Source organism: Scleropages formosus, chromosome 20 (assembly GCF_900964775.1).
Source record: "Scleropages formosus chromosome 20, fSclFor1.1, whole genome shotgun sequence".
Taxonomy (NCBI): Eukaryota; Metazoa; Chordata; class Actinopteri; order Osteoglossiformes; family Osteoglossidae; genus Scleropages; species Scleropages formosus.
This window is the reverse complement of record NC_041825.1, coordinates 11,258,632-11,275,598: the sequence shown is the minus strand read 5'-3', so window position 1 is coordinate 11,275,598 and position 16,967 is coordinate 11,258,632. Positions and strand designations below refer to the sequence as shown.

General features: G+C 41.4%; 1 protein-coding gene across 1 annotated transcript in view; it reads right to left on the bottom strand.

The window, feature by feature from the left end:
• Window positions 1-1,284: 1,284 nt before the first annotated feature.
• LOC108926482 (nodal modulator 1-like) overlaps window positions 1,285-16,967 on the bottom strand; it is a 35,363-nt gene continuing 19,680 nt past the window's right edge. Inside the window, exons 22-46 of the mRNA XM_018739175.2 lie at window positions 16,613-16,765; window positions 16,358-16,495; window positions 15,880-15,969; window positions 15,464-15,569; window positions 14,534-14,684; window positions 14,237-14,411; window positions 14,000-14,141; window positions 13,747-13,878; window positions 13,399-13,535; window positions 13,228-13,315; window positions 13,048-13,111; window positions 12,734-12,829; window positions 10,214-10,423; window positions 9,808-9,890; window positions 9,553-9,712; window positions 9,210-9,336; window positions 8,854-8,967; window positions 8,536-8,663; window positions 8,194-8,335; window positions 7,671-7,754; window positions 7,399-7,509; window positions 6,990-7,091; window positions 4,880-4,999; window positions 3,124-3,216; window positions 1,285-2,851 (exon numbers count right to left, since the gene is read on the bottom strand). Of these exons, the coding sequence (XP_018594691.2) occupies window positions 2,720-2,851; window positions 3,124-3,216; window positions 4,880-4,999; window positions 6,990-7,091; window positions 7,399-7,509; window positions 7,671-7,754; window positions 8,194-8,335; window positions 8,536-8,663; window positions 8,854-8,967; window positions 9,210-9,336; window positions 9,553-9,712; window positions 9,808-9,890; window positions 10,214-10,423; window positions 12,734-12,829; window positions 13,048-13,111; window positions 13,228-13,315; window positions 13,399-13,535; window positions 13,747-13,878; window positions 14,000-14,141; window positions 14,237-14,411; window positions 14,534-14,684; window positions 15,464-15,569; window positions 15,880-15,969; window positions 16,358-16,495; window positions 16,613-16,765 (3,078 nt within the window). The 3' untranslated portion in view covers window positions 1,285-2,719. The remainder of the gene's footprint in view (window positions 2,852-3,123; window positions 3,217-4,879; window positions 5,000-6,989; window positions 7,092-7,398; window positions 7,510-7,670; window positions 7,755-8,193; window positions 8,336-8,535; window positions 8,664-8,853; window positions 8,968-9,209; window positions 9,337-9,552; window positions 9,713-9,807; window positions 9,891-10,213; window positions 10,424-12,733; window positions 12,830-13,047; window positions 13,112-13,227; window positions 13,316-13,398; window positions 13,536-13,746; window positions 13,879-13,999; window positions 14,142-14,236; window positions 14,412-14,533; window positions 14,685-15,463; window positions 15,570-15,879; window positions 15,970-16,357; window positions 16,496-16,612; window positions 16,766-16,967) is intronic.

Below are 16,967 nucleotides of genomic sequence, written 5' to 3'. Positions count from 1 at the left end.
CATCTCCTTGCAAATCACTCTTTGGCTGACCTCTTTGTAGATGAAAGATTACATCAACTGCTCTTTATTTAGTAGACTAGTCGAGTTCTGCCCTTTAAATCACTGCAGACTCAACAGCATAAATGTAGCCAAGCACATGTTCTGGGGCATTTTGGCTTAGCTGTGTTGAGGGATGGCAGCTGAAACCCCTAGACAAAGTGCCCCGAGATGCAGATACTGACATATACGATTGCAAGCACCTACATTCCAAGTTAGACACTGCATTCAAAACAGAGCTGTGCTCCAGACAAAACACAGTTGAACAGATGTCAGTCACAGTTCAACACTTTACTATGTGCTTTACAAGTTGCTTGAGGGAAATCCTCTAAGTCAAAACTCCAATTAATTAATGAAAAATTATTTGGTATTTATTTCACTGGGGCGAGTACTAAAAATGTAGGTTAACTGGATCCATTATTAAATAATCTGTTACATTATTTAAACGGTTACATTTTCTGCACATTGTTTGAACAAAAAATGTCAAAGAATCAGTACAACGGCATCAAGTGACAAAGTCTCCATTTCCTGTTTATTATTAGAACCATTTTAATGTAACTCATACACAGTTAAAGATGTGTGTGAAGGTTAGCCAAAGTCTACAGCTCAAGACTGGCACCAAACGAGACTTTCAGTGAGAAACTTAATGGAAACTGATGAACAGAACAAAGGTTGGCTTTCGGTTATTTCATAACACCCAGCAAACTTGATGGAAAAGAAACCGAGCAGTTAAAATGAATAAATAGAACTGCTCCTAGCTATTTAGAACACTTGATTAACCGCTACACCTCAACCAGACTGCTTCACTCATCTACTTGTGCCTGCTTGGTGGTCCCACACATGGAGGTTCTCAGTTCTGGCTTCGTTGTGGTGGAATGACCTCCCCCTCTCACTCAGAACTACATTCAAGAAGAGTCTGGAAACTCACCTCTTCTGTACTCACTTTGCCCATGATCTCTCAAGCTCATGTATAGTGTAAATGTTCATGCACCATAACTTTACGATCGTGCCCAGATAATTTTTTTCACAGCCGCTACTCCTGTATTGTACGTTTGTGTACCTTTTTTATTTAAAAAAAAAAATAAAATAAATTGTAGGAAGGTGATCAGGAATCGTATATTCTGAGTTTTATGCACCTACTCGTGCGATGAACATTGGTGCATAGTGGAAAGAAGCCAAGTTTACTTAATCACATCTGCAACTATGTCTCTCTTTCTCCTAATGTAATACGCACATTGTATTTTCTCTAACATGCGCGTCGCTTTGAAGAAAAGCGTCTGCTAAATGAAAAAATGTCAATGTAATGTAAAAGCCCAAGGTGACATTTTATGCTGTTATCACTAGGATGCACTAAAATGGATGAAAAGGGACACTGAAGCTACTTGGGAACCCAGTCATCAAATATTGCTCATAACCATGAGCACATGAACTGTGACACATGACAATTTGCTAAAAATATGCTTATGGAAACAGTCATTTGCCACCATCAGCGTGGTTGGTGATCTCATGAGTGACTTTTCTAATGGTTAGCAGAGAGGACATGGAAACCGCCTGTGTGCACAGTGGATGAGTGATGCCAACACTCATTTGAAAGTGGTTCTTCCCACTAGCCCACTAACTGGATCTGGCAAATAGTGCATCACTTTTGGCCAACTGTCTGCAATTTATCAGCAAAAAAAAAAAAAAAAAATCACCAGAAGTGTGAGACAATGTTATTTCAAGTGTTCTCTTTTACTCCATGCAGTTACAGTCATATCTAGGAGACCTTCAGGTTTGCATCACCACACTAACCCGAAGTCATGCCTTAGAGAGTTTGAAAACAGACAGACACTGAGTCACTGAGCAGCCACCTCTCCTCTGCCCTGAGGCCAGCGCTGACCTTCTCTGTCACTGTGCCTGTAGCAACTGAGGTTAAGTCATCCACAGAGTACCGACTGATGGCTCAATAATTCCCCCCACTGACACTTTTAGGAATTGCCACTTAATTTTTTTCCCCTCCACTGATTCTTATTTTTCTTCATTACCTCAATTTGATCAGATATGGACATAAATTAAGATTGCTTTGTCCTCCCTGTATTGCGGGGAAAATAACAAATATTAGAGATTTTGTTAATTGGGAAAGACAAAAAAGTGACACCAATTAGTTTAATCCAACTAAAGTGTTGGCAGACACTACTAAGGAACTTGCTCATGACTCTTTGCTGCAGGAATTCTAAAAAGATTCATTCATTCATTTGTCCCCTTGCAAACACATTCAGTTATTCCCTGAGACCACTGAAAATCCCATTTCAAAAATCACATCACAGTTAAATTCCTCAAATCAGTCACATTAAATTATGTATAAATGCCACCCCAACCCTCAAAAAAAAAAAAGGGAAAAAAAAAACCAATATTCAGACGACAAAATCAAAGATGCACTATCATCTCAGCTGTCCTCCTTTAAATCTTCTGCACGGACTCAAGTGCCCACAGCCAAAAAAGCGAAAAGCTCATATTGACAGTATGAATTCCACAAAGAACAGTACAATGGTTTTTGTTCACAGAAGCCCACTGGCAGGAGTCGAGCGGGTAGTGTGTGCTATGGTCACGTGCTTCAGTGCTGAATCCATCCCCGCAATATTAATTTTGCCAGTCTGTGGGCTTGAGAGGTAATACTGCTCTCCTCTCCAACCCATTCTGAGCTTCAGGTGCGTCGTGCCTTCTGCCTCTTGGCTTGCCGCTTGGTTTCATCAAGGGCGGCGCTCTCCCCACCAGCCTGGGCCAACCCCCGCACCCCCTGCACTCGGCTCACCAGCTGCAGTAACAGCGGGATTACCTGGTTGGGGAGGGATTACTCTTTCATTCATATATTCATGACAACTGTACAAGCTTCTCAGACCTTGAAATCCAAAATGTGTTACAGTTATGAAAATTACTAAGAGTTACACCTCATTTCAAACAGAACAAAACACATCAGTAAGCACAGGCTCAGTGAAATGTTATAGAAAAAAAAGTTATACGCTAAACCTGTGACCACTGAAAAAGGCATTTCTACAATTGTAAATGAAACTTGGTTTTGCTTTAAAAAATAAAAAAAAAGAAAACTACCTTCTCATGGTTATAGGCAGCAAGGAGAAGAAGCAGTGTGAGGGGTAGAGCAATGTAGGAGCCCTGAGCAACATCCTGGTCAGGGACTTTGCGCTGAAGAAGACAAAGCAGTACAATTTAGTTTACTAGTAAAAAAAAATTATGCCAAAGGGGATACTTAGAAGGCTTAAATTTACCAGACACAACTCTTTGCTACTTCAATTCTGATTTGAAATTCAAAACCGCAGACCAAAATTTACAAGCTACTTGGGAACAAGCTGTTTACAAATATTCAAACACTGACATCTCAGCTCAATGTCAAACTTTCACACAGTGAGAAGTGTCTTCAGTATTCACCTCATACTGATCATTATTATTTCAATGTATTATAATGTCAAAATTAAAATATTTGTAAAACTGGATCGTTTTGGAAAAATTTTGGAATCCACCTGAATTCAGTTGCATGAATGGAGAATAAATATGACTGACTGCAATGTCTCACAATAGAAACAGCAGATCAGGTCAGTTATGCTGGAATTATGACTAAGCAACCAAAGGAGAACAGCAGTTTTCAGTGAAGTGACCAAGACTTACAACATTGTACATGACAGAATTGTCAAACGCTATGTCAAACTTATCCCGAGAACATCCGTCTCTTCAGAACTGAACACATATGGGTGGCACAGTGGCTCAGCGGCTCAGCGAGTAGCGCTGTTGTCTCACAGCACCTGGGTGGTGCGAGAGACCGTGGGTTCTATCCCTGCTCAGTCTGTGTGGAGTTTGCATGTTCTCCCCGTGCCTGCGTAGGTTTCCTCCAGGTGCTCCGGTTTCCTCTCACAGTCCAAAGACATGCTGTTCAGGTTCCCCCCATAGTGTGTGAGTGACAGAGAGAGTGTGTTTCACTGATGTATGGATGAGTGACCCAGTCTAAGTAGTATATCTAGCAGCGTAAGTCACCTTGCTGAATAAGGTGTGTGGGCTCATAGCACTACATAGAGTTCATTGTAAGTCGCTTTGGAGAAAAACATCTGCTAAGTGAATAAATGTAAATATGGCTTCTTTGAAAGAATGGCTAGACAGAAAACACTTCCTCAGTATGAACAAAAGCAAATTACATTTTTCAGTTGGGAAAAAAAGGTAAAAATATTTCCTTAAAAATGTATTTTACAGTGAAACTAGAACTTATTACAAAAACTGCTTAAAAACAAGAAGACCAGTACACTGGGATGACTCAGTCAAAGTCTAGACTTGAAGGACACAAATTCTCCCCCCCCCCATTATTCAAAATTGCATGTCTAGTGTAAGGTCATCAGGGTCTGGAGCCTATCCCGGAGGCGTAAGTCATAAAGCAGGGTACACTCTCAATGCGACACCAACCACACACACACACACACACACACACACACACACACACACACTACAGGCAATTCACAGACATCAGTCCACCTGAAACATATGACTTTGGACTGTAACTGTGAAACCACAGTACCTTGAGAAAAAAACCACACCAATATGAGAGGAACATGTAAACTCTAGACAGACTGAGCTGGACTCTAACATCATCAGATTTGGCACCATCGTGCCACCCATTACTGAAAATTGTTGCCCACTGACAGTCTACATCTACCCTAGTAAATTTTCAGATGCTTTCAATTGGGACAGAAGTGTCCCTTCAGAAAAGGTCAAAAATAGCCAGTAGAATATGAAAGTACTTTTAACATGATTAACCAGCATATATGACAATAACATATGATTAAAATAAAACATCAGTACTCACAGCAGGGTTAAAAGTCAGTGTGACATGCTTGTGGTATCCGGTAGAAGTGAAGGAAACCTGGGGCAGCGTGTACTCATACTGGGAGCTAGACAGTGTGGTGTACAGCATTAGCACATAATTCTGCAAAAAAGAAGAAAGCAGGTAATCACTTACAGAAATTAAACAGACGACATGGAACCTGAGGAAAGTTATTACAACCTGTTACAAAATGTGTCTATGTTATGTGTATAAACTGGCCGTTTCTTTTCAAAAAGGTAATTTAAAAACTGCAAGCAAAAGCAGAACGCCACTGGTAATGTCACTTAATGTTTGTGCCGTGTCAACAAGAACACAAATCATTATTGCATTAACACTCATTAAAAACATTTTAAAACCAATCTCAAACCTGTAACCCAGTCAAAATCCTGAAGTGCAAAGTATCACAATCCATACAGAAATGATAGTGCCATTCCTGAAAGCTCTTAGCATAGCTTTCAAAACTCTAGACCTGCTCCCTCTTTACAACTAAAAATTTAAGACTGAGCAACTTCCAGCTGTACTTCAATCTCCAGAATTAAACATATAGAAAATGATGGTACATACATGAATCCTATTTGGCCTGTTGTATTAAACGAGTTTGACACCTGTTACACATTATTGCATAGCCTATACAGGCAATCCCCGGATTACGAACGAGTTCTGTTCCTAAGTCTGTCTTTAAGTCGGATTTCTAAGTAAGTCGGAACAGTTAGGTACGGTTTGTGTCTACCGTCAGTCAAATGTTTGTCTCAGTTAGTGTACCTTTCTATGCATAAAAAGCATTAAAGAAATACTTTCAGATACACTGAAACATTTTTAACATAATACAGTAATAACAGAATGTAATAATAAATGTAACTACAGTTTTTCTAATAGAGACATAGAAAGATAAATGTTACCACAGTATTTATAATAGAGAAAGGAGGAGGAGAGAGAGAATGTGTGTGTGTAGGTATTAAAAAACTTTTCAAGAAAACATTAAAACAAGGAAACTAATGTTTGCTTTTCCAGTGTTCGTTCGCATTTCACCTTTTTCCAGTTGCTTTATTAAAATTTCCACTTTAGTTTAAATCGTGATCATTTTCCTTTTCTTTAATGGATCACATTTATGCTTTGGTGCATAGATAGGAAGATAAAAACAAAAAAATTAAAGGCAAGTACAATAACACACATGAGACATTTAACTGTAACGTGGTCTGTCTCATACTGAGGGGGCAGGAGACTGAGGTGTGTGTGTGTGTGTGTGTGTGTGTGTGTACCCAATCGCGGGATCTCTGCTGTCGGTACACAAGGGGAGCAGGTGAGATTCGTGGTCGGGGACAGGCGTGGGTCGATCATTGCACAAACATAGGTCTTGAGGAGAATCCAATGCAGTCAAGGAGGCAATGTAAGTGTCAGGAGCCATGGACGTCAGGAGTGGGAACAAGGGGTTGAGGAGAACAAGGGATTTGAAAGGACGGGTAGGTTGCCGTGGGTTTGCTCGAAAGCGCTGGAGGGCTGGGTTGCTCAAATGAGATTATGCAACCAGGGTGTGCAGGTGCAGCTTCTTTATACCCCGCTGCTCTGACTTTGGGCAAGTGCGGGCATTTGGGGTGAGGTTGTGTGTATGACAGTCCGACTGAAAAGAAGCAAGTCTTTGTCCTACCTCGGGCTCATGCACCCACGAGCCAATGAACCGCTGTAGACGCGCAATGTTTTCATGTGCGTCACAAAGTAGCGGCGGTTTTGGGAGGGTGGTTCATAACTACAGGTTCTACGTAAGTCGGGCTTTTGTAAACTGGGGACTGCCTGTGTGTTACATCTTTTGTAAAGTGCAAAAATCATTAAAACATCACAAATGTACCATTTATTGCTGTACTCTGTTCACTTCTGCTGTCAGACTTTACATTTGTTTTCAGTTATCTGATTAATTTTTTTATTAAACTGTATATAAGGATACAGACTGTTAAAGCAGTCATTGCAAGCAGTCACTGTGCAAAAGGTTGTTCATTGAGAAATTAATTGAAAAATTAATATACTGTACCACTCTGGTCAAAAGGGTATGAAAATATAGCATATGGGAGAATATGGGGATTCTGGGAATGGAATGTACCTCTCCATCCCGTGGCAGTGGGCGGAAGTGGAAGAACAGTGACTGTCCCAGGGACACAGTTTGGATAGGGTTGTCCAGGTTGTCACTCTTGCAAAGTTTCACCTATAATTGGGAGGAAAAGTTTACTAATTTATCACCCTCTTATAAATCAAACATCTGAGGTCATAAAGTAGGAGCAATAGGGAAAGGATTCAAGTTGAATTATTGTTCCCACTGTACAAATCAGTTTCATACATGCAGGAAGGAGAAGGGAGCTGAGAGGTGACAAGGCACAGCATTTACCCCAGCTGTTCAGCAGATGGGACAGTGGAAGGTGCTGATGCTGCACCGTTCCACAGTGATACCATAAACTCAGCGGTTAGAGTATGCAGAGCTTCTATGAGGAAATGCAAAAGTACACCGATCTTACTGAAAGTGTGGGGAGATGATCAGGGGAGGTGATGATATTGCCACTCAGGTCAAACTGATTGATCTGTCTGAAGGCAATGATATTCACACCTTCAATGTCACTGTTTCCAACCTGTGTACACACGGAAAACAGATTAACGCTCTCAGATCCACAATTACCGTCATTACCTCTTATGCTACACTATTTTGCTTTGAACGATTGATATAAATGAATGTAAATGCAAACTTTGCACAGACCTTGGATTTTTCAACTGAAAGACCCCACATTCTCACCTCTATGGATCTGTGTTGGGGCAGTGCTCTCTCAATGTGGTCATTTCCTTCTGCTTTCAGCTGAATCAAATACTTGCACCCTGGCTATAATAAATGAGAAACGATCACAACAACACAAAGATAAGGCAAAATGACTCGACTACAGTACATTTCCTCCATTATGTTTAGTTGTACTATTAAAATCAGAACAAATTTGAAGTCTTTTCAGAATAGAGCCATGGCTATTCTCAATATTGCTGAAAAATGTTCTTCAAAATGTCTTTTCTTTCCTGTAGAAGACTGGCTTTCTGAATGCCAAGCCCCTGCAGGGGTGTTGGAGAGCTCATCTCTAGGGTATACAACAATCTGCTTTTGGTGGTGTGTCTTAACCTGTCAGTGATCATTCAGGTGAATGCTTGTCTAAGTAAGATGAGCAAGATGTTTTTGGGATGGATAGATTTACTGATTCCAGCTGCAGAGGTTAAGGCTCTTTGTGAAAAATGATCTGCACCAGGGATTTTAGATAAAAAGGCCAGCAGCTCACCAACAGGCCCCGCAACCGGAAGCGGCCTTCCTCGTCTGTAACTGTGTCCTCACTGTACAGGCTGCACTCCCCCTGGCCCATGGCCTCCACTGACACGCCTTGCTCTGCATCGCCGCTCAGAGACTGGACTGCACCGTAGCAGCTGTGAAAAGAAACATGCTGAAGAATCCAAAATGCAGTGCATATTCTTTATCTTCTACTGCTGCTTTGGAATGCAAAAGTGCAGTTAAGACATCCATAGTACTCAAGTGTTCACTGTTTCGCCTTCATTTCTATGAAATTGGCATGTGAATGCAGCTATTTTACACCACAGTCCGGTCAAAAAACAGTATGAAAACATACCTGTACGCAGTTTTGAATCCAGTAATGGCAATGTTCAGCGTCTGGCCTTCCTCCACCTCTATCATTTGAGAGGCAGGCTCAAAACGGAACTCCTTCATCATGGGCTTAAAATAATACTGGCCAGGACTCTGCATAAAGACAAATGGGTTAAATCTCATAGTAGAATCTCTGACATGCTGATAGATATCCTTAGAATAAGCAAAAGAGAACTGCCTTTATGAGGAGGGAGTTGAAAAGCCTGATGTGAGCTCAAACATGACTCAAAAAGGGCTTGCGGGAGAGCTGAGACTGTAAAGAGACATCTTGTTGACAGTGTACCAGGTTGTTGAAAGTGAGGCGGCCGGTATCCTGTGTGAGAAGATTGGAGCGGAACTGTCCACCGCTGAGGGAGAGCAGCACACCCGAAAGTGGCTGGCCATCTTCCGACTTGATCTGTAAGATGCACACCAGAGAGAACCAGCTCAGTGCTGCAGCACAGCCAACACACAGCATGGCAGTACTGATTTGGCACCAGGGTGCTAAGAGGGAGTAAAGAATCAAAGTGACAGACAGCTTAACTGACAAGTAAAACCAAATAATGCCACCTTTTAAATCCACTATCCACAAAAATAATACATGTATTTATCTTTCTACCCCTGGCACCATTGAAAATAGTATGTTCTCCATTAATTTACCTCGAAAGTCACACCTGCCAAGGCAAAAGCCTTGAAGTCACCCTGGGTACCCTCCATTGATGTCAACACAAAGCCTTCTTTACTGGCACCGATGTCATACTCCAGGTTGCTATGCAGGGGCCCCACTCTGGTTTAAACATAAGAAAATAATATAAACAAAACACAACTTTGCATTCAAGTGTGGTATTTTACCACATTTCATGAAGCACACTAACTGGAATAAACATCTAAACTGCTCTTAATGCAGAACTTGTTATAACTCAGTTTTTTGGAGGAACATGATGAATGGATGCTGGCCCTGGAAGACAGAGAATCGTTGCAAGGATGGATGAGGCAGCAGTACCTGTAGGCTCCCCTCTCGTTAGTGAGGACGGTAATGAGCGGAGTGGAGGCTCCTCTCTCGCTGATTGATATCTCCACGCCATCCAGCTCAGGAAACACCTGCCCCTCCAAGAAGAGCCCAGCTCTCCCGGTGATGTCCACCAGCCGGCCTGGGCAGCCCTCTGTCAGCACACACAAAGACAGCCAATGAGCAATCAGCTGGAAAAAGGCAGCACATTATTTCTAAGGTACTGTCATAAGGCAAATGGACCCTTGCCTCCAGTGATGGTGGCCTCCACTTCAGGGGGGTAGAATAGCAGTTCTTTGGATGATGGAGTTACTGTAATCTTTTCCCCAGCTCTATAACAAAGCAAAGTTAGCAAGTCAGTGAAACTCTACCCAGTATATTCGGAAATTATATATATGAACTACCAACACTTCCATCAAACAATTTTTACCCTCCATATTTCACACAAATGACAGAAAAATTGTTCTACTAGTGTTCTGATGTGTAATACTTAGGTTTCAATGACCTTAAAAACCTCAAGAACAGAAGGCCAACAATCCTCTTCAGCTTGACTTATTTGTTTCCATCTTAACACTAAATGGAATCTTTTTTTCTACACACTGTTGTGGTGCATTTAATATTAAACTGTCCATCCCCTTGCTGTGACCCAGTTCACCTGGCCCAGTATGAGAACTCGTAGTGGAAAGGCCCGTGCAGCTCTTCGGCCTTCTCCTGCACAGGTGGGCTCTCCTTGCCGTCTTCTTCACCACGACGTTCCCGTTCCTGCCGGCGCAGCTCGATCTCCTGCAGCTGCTGCTCCTGCCGCTGTTCCTGCAAAGACCTCAGCGGCCCCAGCACCAGAGCTGGTTCACTCTCAATCGAGGACCTGGGTAAGAATCCAGAAAAAAAAACCCTTAGAAGCATTACATCCAAACCTGAAGGCAAAACAAAACTGTCCAATGCTTTTGCCAAAGTGAATCCCAGTTCCAGGACTAAACATGCTCTGAGCTAATCAAAGCTCTATATTTATCCAATCTTTGCTGACAATCTTAAAGGGATCAGTAACGAAAAATAAACTTATGGAATTTTACACCGAACCTATAAATCTTTCAAAGGTTCAAAAGCTTTGCAAATGTGATGCAAATGCAAAAGTGATGCTGTTCCACAACATACACCCCTCAAAGAAAAAGTGGACTGTATGTCTAAGAAAAGTTCTTTTAACAGTTCTGTAAACTAAAGAAAAGATAATGTAAGAGGGAATAATGTCACCAAAAAAAGTGAGTCTCAACAGTTTAACTCCGGACAATAATTCAGCAAGCATTCCAAATAATTTTTCATATGTCTGGACTGTTTGCCTCAAAAGCTGGATGTGCCGAGTTCACTACAAAACTGACTGTGAAATACATACTGGCTGTGCAATAAGGACAGAATGTATATGTTCATTGAATGATATGAAACCATATTTGTTTATTCTCATTTTGTTATTGTAATTTCACACACAGGGTTTTAGACAGCTCCTCCAGACAGCAATCTGATCATTTCCAGTCTGCATTCTGCCAAATGACATGGCTCATAAAATGCATCTTTTTAATTAAACACATGTCTGTGAGCAGTGGGGCTTACTGGTGAAAATAGAGTAAGGTGAGAATGTTGTAAAGAGGGCTCATGAGCTGACACTTGTGTGGTACTGGACAACGCTGCTCTCTTCCTGCTGCATCTACAGTACACATGCTTTTTTAGAGGATTGATTTAATTTCCCTGTTTGCACCAATACTATAAATAATTTATGACTCGCAGTGTACGAAATGTTTCTGTTCTAATTAACATTTTCGTGCTGTAACTCACTTAAACATAGTTTATATTTCATTACAAGGAGAAATAAAAACATTGCAACGGAGAGCTTTTACTACTCAACAGGGTGCACCCAGATGGCGCAACGTCTCATTTCCTTTTGCTGTGGAATAAGAGTTCCCACAGGGGAAACATGTCTTTCAAATACAAAACATGATTACCCAAGAATAAACAGCCGCATAATCAAATTGTGAACCAAACTGCGATGTAAAGAGCATTGAATTTAGTAGAATGAAAATTTAATATAGTTAATAAGTCATTCATATGCAGTTAAGTTTAAACTGTCTGTTTCCGTGAGTCAAGGAAAACGCTTGTACTTCAGTTATTCAGTTAAGGATTCAGCAGAACCAGCAGGTGGCAGAGTGGTTAAGTAACCAGATGGGGTCTGAAAGAGGAATCCACTATTCGGTGCTGAGTACTGGACTGAATCAGTAAATGAAGGGTTGAAAAAGATGTCTGCTGAACAGCAACTGTATAAACAATATTCAAGGAACTGCTTATTGCCATGCCTATTAATCTAACAAAATGTTTTTGAAATACACTCTTCCCTTACACAAAGTTGTCTTCTACAAGGGAAAACTTAACTTCTGAAAACATACAGGCATTTTTATGTGGTCATTTTACTTCCACAACGGGTATTCTGTTGTGTACAAAAGCACCACTACTTGCATTAGATGTTTTGGTACAGGGTTACACACTTAGTGTTTAAGACCCAAAAGGTTTTGTCCACAGTGGTGTTACCATTGCTATCTTCTACATCTAGTGTAGTAACCTCCACATTACCCTGGAAATAATTATCAGTAGTGTAAGGCAATAAATCGATCTAGCATCAAACATTTGCTAGTAAGGAAATACAGAACTTCTAATGCTACAGTGTCTGTATGCTTTGCAGAGTTTACAGCTTAAACAACAATGAGCCAAATTATCACAACGCCTCCGAATAATGTAGAAAAGGAAACGCAAAAGACACTGGGAAAGGCTGCAAAATTAGAAATTGAAAAGGAAAACAAAACATTAAAAGATAAATTAGATTTTTTTTTTTTTTTTTTTTTTTTAATCTGGGAACCAATTAATCTCCTACCCATAAGAAATAATAGCAATTCAATCCCCTCAGAACAGGAATTTGCCTAACGGAGCGATTTCACAAAAAAAAAAAAAAAAAAAAAAAAAAAAATAAACCTTGTTATGGTGGATATGTATACTTGTGAAAGCTTCTAGCTATATTTGAAATAATGGAACATGTATTGACAGAACTGCTTCGGACAGAGAAAAGGACTTTGAATCTCTGAAGCCTGACCATTCCCTGGTGTGAGCTATCTAGACACCTCCAACTCAAGCAACTTACTTGATGGTGACAGTGACATCCATGATCTTGTCAGTGGTGATGAGGCCAGTCATATGGTGTCTTACTGCGGTCAAGGTGAGGATGCTGGGGGCAGACCTGAAAGTGAGAGCATGTGATAAAGGCCTGGGTACTGGAACCAGTCTGGCTTCTCCTCCTGCTCTGTTCACTTTGACCATCTGGCAATAACTTACAGGGAAGTAAACCTGTACCTTTAGATACCTGTACCACAGACACATTCACTTTATTGTGGAAAATGATGAAACTCAGCTTCTGTTAAGCAAATAAAATAGAAAGTATTAAAGAATTATGCTTACGTGTCATAGGTATAATAATCCTGCTCAAACTGATGGCAAGAACGTGGTGTAACTTTGTACACACCTTTTTAAAATAAAAAAAATTAAAATCACATCAGAAACAGAACACACTGGCAGTCTGGAGATGAACACACAATGCATTCTTTAGTTGATTAATGGGTCCACTGAGAGGCTTCATACCTGGTTTAGATAGACAGAAGCGGTTGACTCCTTTTGACAAGTTGTACACTCCTACATTTTCAGGTTTGCTGCCATCCTGGAAAAACTCCTGCCAAAAGCCATGCCAAAAAAGGTTAATGCTTCACCCTGGGAGCAGTCAATGAAGAATACAACAGTATTCCGGGTACTGACCAGAGTGATAGCGTGCGAGAGGGAGCAGCGCAGCATGTATCCTGTCTGTCTGAACTCCACTCCGAGCACATCTGTGTCCTGAACCTCTACCTCCACAGACTTGTGTTTCCAGCACCACTCCTCGTGAGAGATGCTCGCTGGCAGAAACAGAGACTATGTGTACTACCACACATCACAACCTAACCTGAACCGTTCATTTAACACCGATCACAAGAATGCTGTTTAATTCTGGGAGGAGTTACCTTACACTGAAGATACTGGAATGCAAAATGGCAGGCTTAAAGAATATCTACAACTTAAACTACACAACAACACTGCATGATATCAATTGTATGGCTTCCACCTTACCCTTATATTTCCCCGGCAGGACGCTATCAAATGAGAAGGTGAGAGATTCGCTGCGTCCAGAGAGGTGCACATTGCGCCTTTCCCCCTGTCGGCTCACAGGTTGCAGGGTCACTGTCAGGTCCCCACAAGCCGCTAATATGCACATGAAGAGGGAGAGGAGTTACAGTCAGCCTTAGGTGACAAATTCATTGAATCTTGAGTGTCACACGACCTTCGGGAAATGGTCTACTGAGCTTAGCTAAGCAGTGCTAACCCAGGCAGGACACCGTGCCAGAAATGGAGGCCATAAACTGTGTAAAGAGGAGATCAGACATAGGCTGATCAACAAGGGAGACTTGAAGAGCCTGAGGCTGCAGAGCAAGGCCAGCTTTCACCTCTGCCTCAGGAAGAGACACCTGCACAGAAAAGGAGAAATGTTAAATTAGTACATTTCAATACAAAGAGAAAATACCCAACTTCAAATTTGAAATGGTGTGCATTACTCCTGTACCTGAATGTTATAGTCTCCTGGTTTGGCCTGGAAGCAGAATGCCCCCTGCTGGTCAGATTCAGCAGTGCGACTGGCAGCCTTATCCTGGCCAATGGCAGTGAGAGTCACACGGTACCTGCCCTGCTTCAAGCCCTCAGGCAGCCGGGTGATAGAGATCCGTCCACACACACTGAACCTGGACGCAAAGGGAATAAAAAGGGATTTGTGTCAGAACTTTCAGCCAAGCTACTGTGAGCTGAAACCAGCAAGCTGCCCAAGAAACAAATTCACAGAACTTGGGGAGCATCACACACTCACCCAGCAGTAATGATGTCCGGCAGCTGAGGCGTATTGGGGGCAATCTTGACAGTAATGGGATCAAAGAACATGAGCTCCTTGCTTGTGCGGATGGTGTAAGTTCCGGCTGTCATGTTCTCCAAACGGAAAGAGCCATCTTCTTTGGTGAGCACTGGAAAAACAAGGCTTTACTTAAATGCAAAATAACAAACTGAGAAAGTACAAATGAGATAAAACATGGCATTACAAAACAGAAAAATTAAGTTAATCCTTCAAGTTTAGGAGACTACTTAAAAATTAACAGTTATGGATTCTGCCAAAATAAAACAGGGATTCCTAGAACTGCCAATGTTACTCATGAAGAATGTTTATTGTTAACAGACCAATGAGGAATTTATGCCAAAAGAACACCTTTACAAAACATGTGAGGAGAACTTCTTTTAAAAACACATATTTTAAATTGGTTTGTGTACAATAACAGTGATTATAAAACAACATGACTATCATAACAAAATTAGCCAGCTTTGTTTTGTCCATCTGCGTACAACTGTTGGACTTAAAACAGAGATTTTTTTTTTTTTTTTACATGTTACTATGTCCACTGATCATCAATATGAATCACTCAGGAGTGCAGTGGAGAGGATTTCATGCATTCTTTACTCAAAGGCACAGCAGTGTGATAATGTTTCTTATTAAAGAGGATACACAAACACATAACTTCCCTTGTGCAAAAATAACCACCGCACACATAATCAATTAAATATTGCAAGTCGCTGTCATTTGCATGTAAGTGATCTTAGCCTAGCAGGTCTCTTGTAATTCAAAAAGGCCTAGATGGACCCCCTTGCATTTGCCAATCATACTTAGGGTACTGCTGAGAAAACCAGTGTTAAACAATCCTACTGTGTCTGAATGAGCACCCTGGGACTGAGAGAATATTGCAGAGCTCACCCCTGATCTGGTTGTTGAGGGTGACTGTAGCACCAGGTATGCCCTCACCATCAGGGCTGTTGAGCACCCTGCCTGTCACTGAGAAGCCCATCACACGGAAGATTGGCTGAGAAAAGACAATCACAAATGCCCCAACCTGTCATGTACACACTACACCCAAGACCTCTTACAAGTAAACATCACATCACGGCAATGTTGGCTGGGAACCTCAAGTCATTCCAACAGGGCACGTTCCACCCAGGGATTGCATTTAAAAATTACCTCTGAGATCAGAATAAATGTGATGTGCATGGGCAATAAATTACTAAAAGAAATTAACTTTTTTTTTTTTTTTTTTTAAAAGCAACAACAAACATGATAGAGAAGTACAGGGCAATCTGTAAGAGAAAAACATAAGACTGAACTTGGCGTTTTACCTCCAGCTGTAAGCTACTGTGCTCCACTTTGAACTCCATCCGAGATGGAGCTACATCAAAAGTAATCCTCTCCCCTCTATAGAAAGGCACCTAAAAGTCAGAAAAGCAATTCAGAAATGGCTGTGACTATAGCAAAGCTTATTTAACTTTACAATTTCTCACTCAGATTTAGCAAGGTTAACTGCTGACATTGCAATTTAAAACATGTGGAGCACTGATAGATTTATGCTTTTCCAAAAAATTTTGGGATGCTTTGGGTACTTCTCGCAAGATTATTTAATTTTTTAGTAAAAATGCATTTCCAGTTTGTCGCGACCCCGCTTGGGATAAGCGGTTTCAGGCAGTGTGTGTGCGCGCATCCTACATGTGTTCAGTTAATACTTTAAAATTCCAAACATGGTAAGGGTCACCATGAAAAACCGCAGAACTGTGTTTTAATGAGGAAGGTTCACTATGTGGTTTCGAGATGCAAACTTACTACAGTGTACTGTCCACTGGCGAGAGACGGGAAGGTAAAAGTGCCATCCTCACGGGAGAGAACGCTGCACAGGAAGAAGATGGAATCATCATCCAAAAGCAAGCCCTCCACGGGCAAGGTGTTGCACCCAGAGATGTCCTGGAAGAACACAGTCAGAAGCAGGCTAGTCTGATGACTGCTGCATTAAAGCAGCTGTAAAAAATACTACACTGTTCACCATATATGGCATCTTTAGCACTCATCCATTCTGCACACCTCCTTCTTGACTGTTGCTGAGAAGAGCAAGAAGGTGACCTCCTTCATGGGCTCACCATCACTGCGTACTTCTCCTGAAACATCATAGCCTCCAACCACCAGGGGCACTGCAACTGCCGCATTTGCGTTTGTAACACGGACCGAGGTGGTGCTCTGAGGGAAAACAAGTGCCAAAGAGATTTTACCAACCAACAAGATTATTAAATTACTTTTTCATTTAGCTGACACTTTTTTGTACAGGTGGTTCCCGATTTACGGAAGTCAAAAATATCATAAGTCGAAAATGCATTTACTACACCTAATACACACCTCCGCGTGACAGACAGGGAGATGCGGATCACTGCCGCTGCCCAGC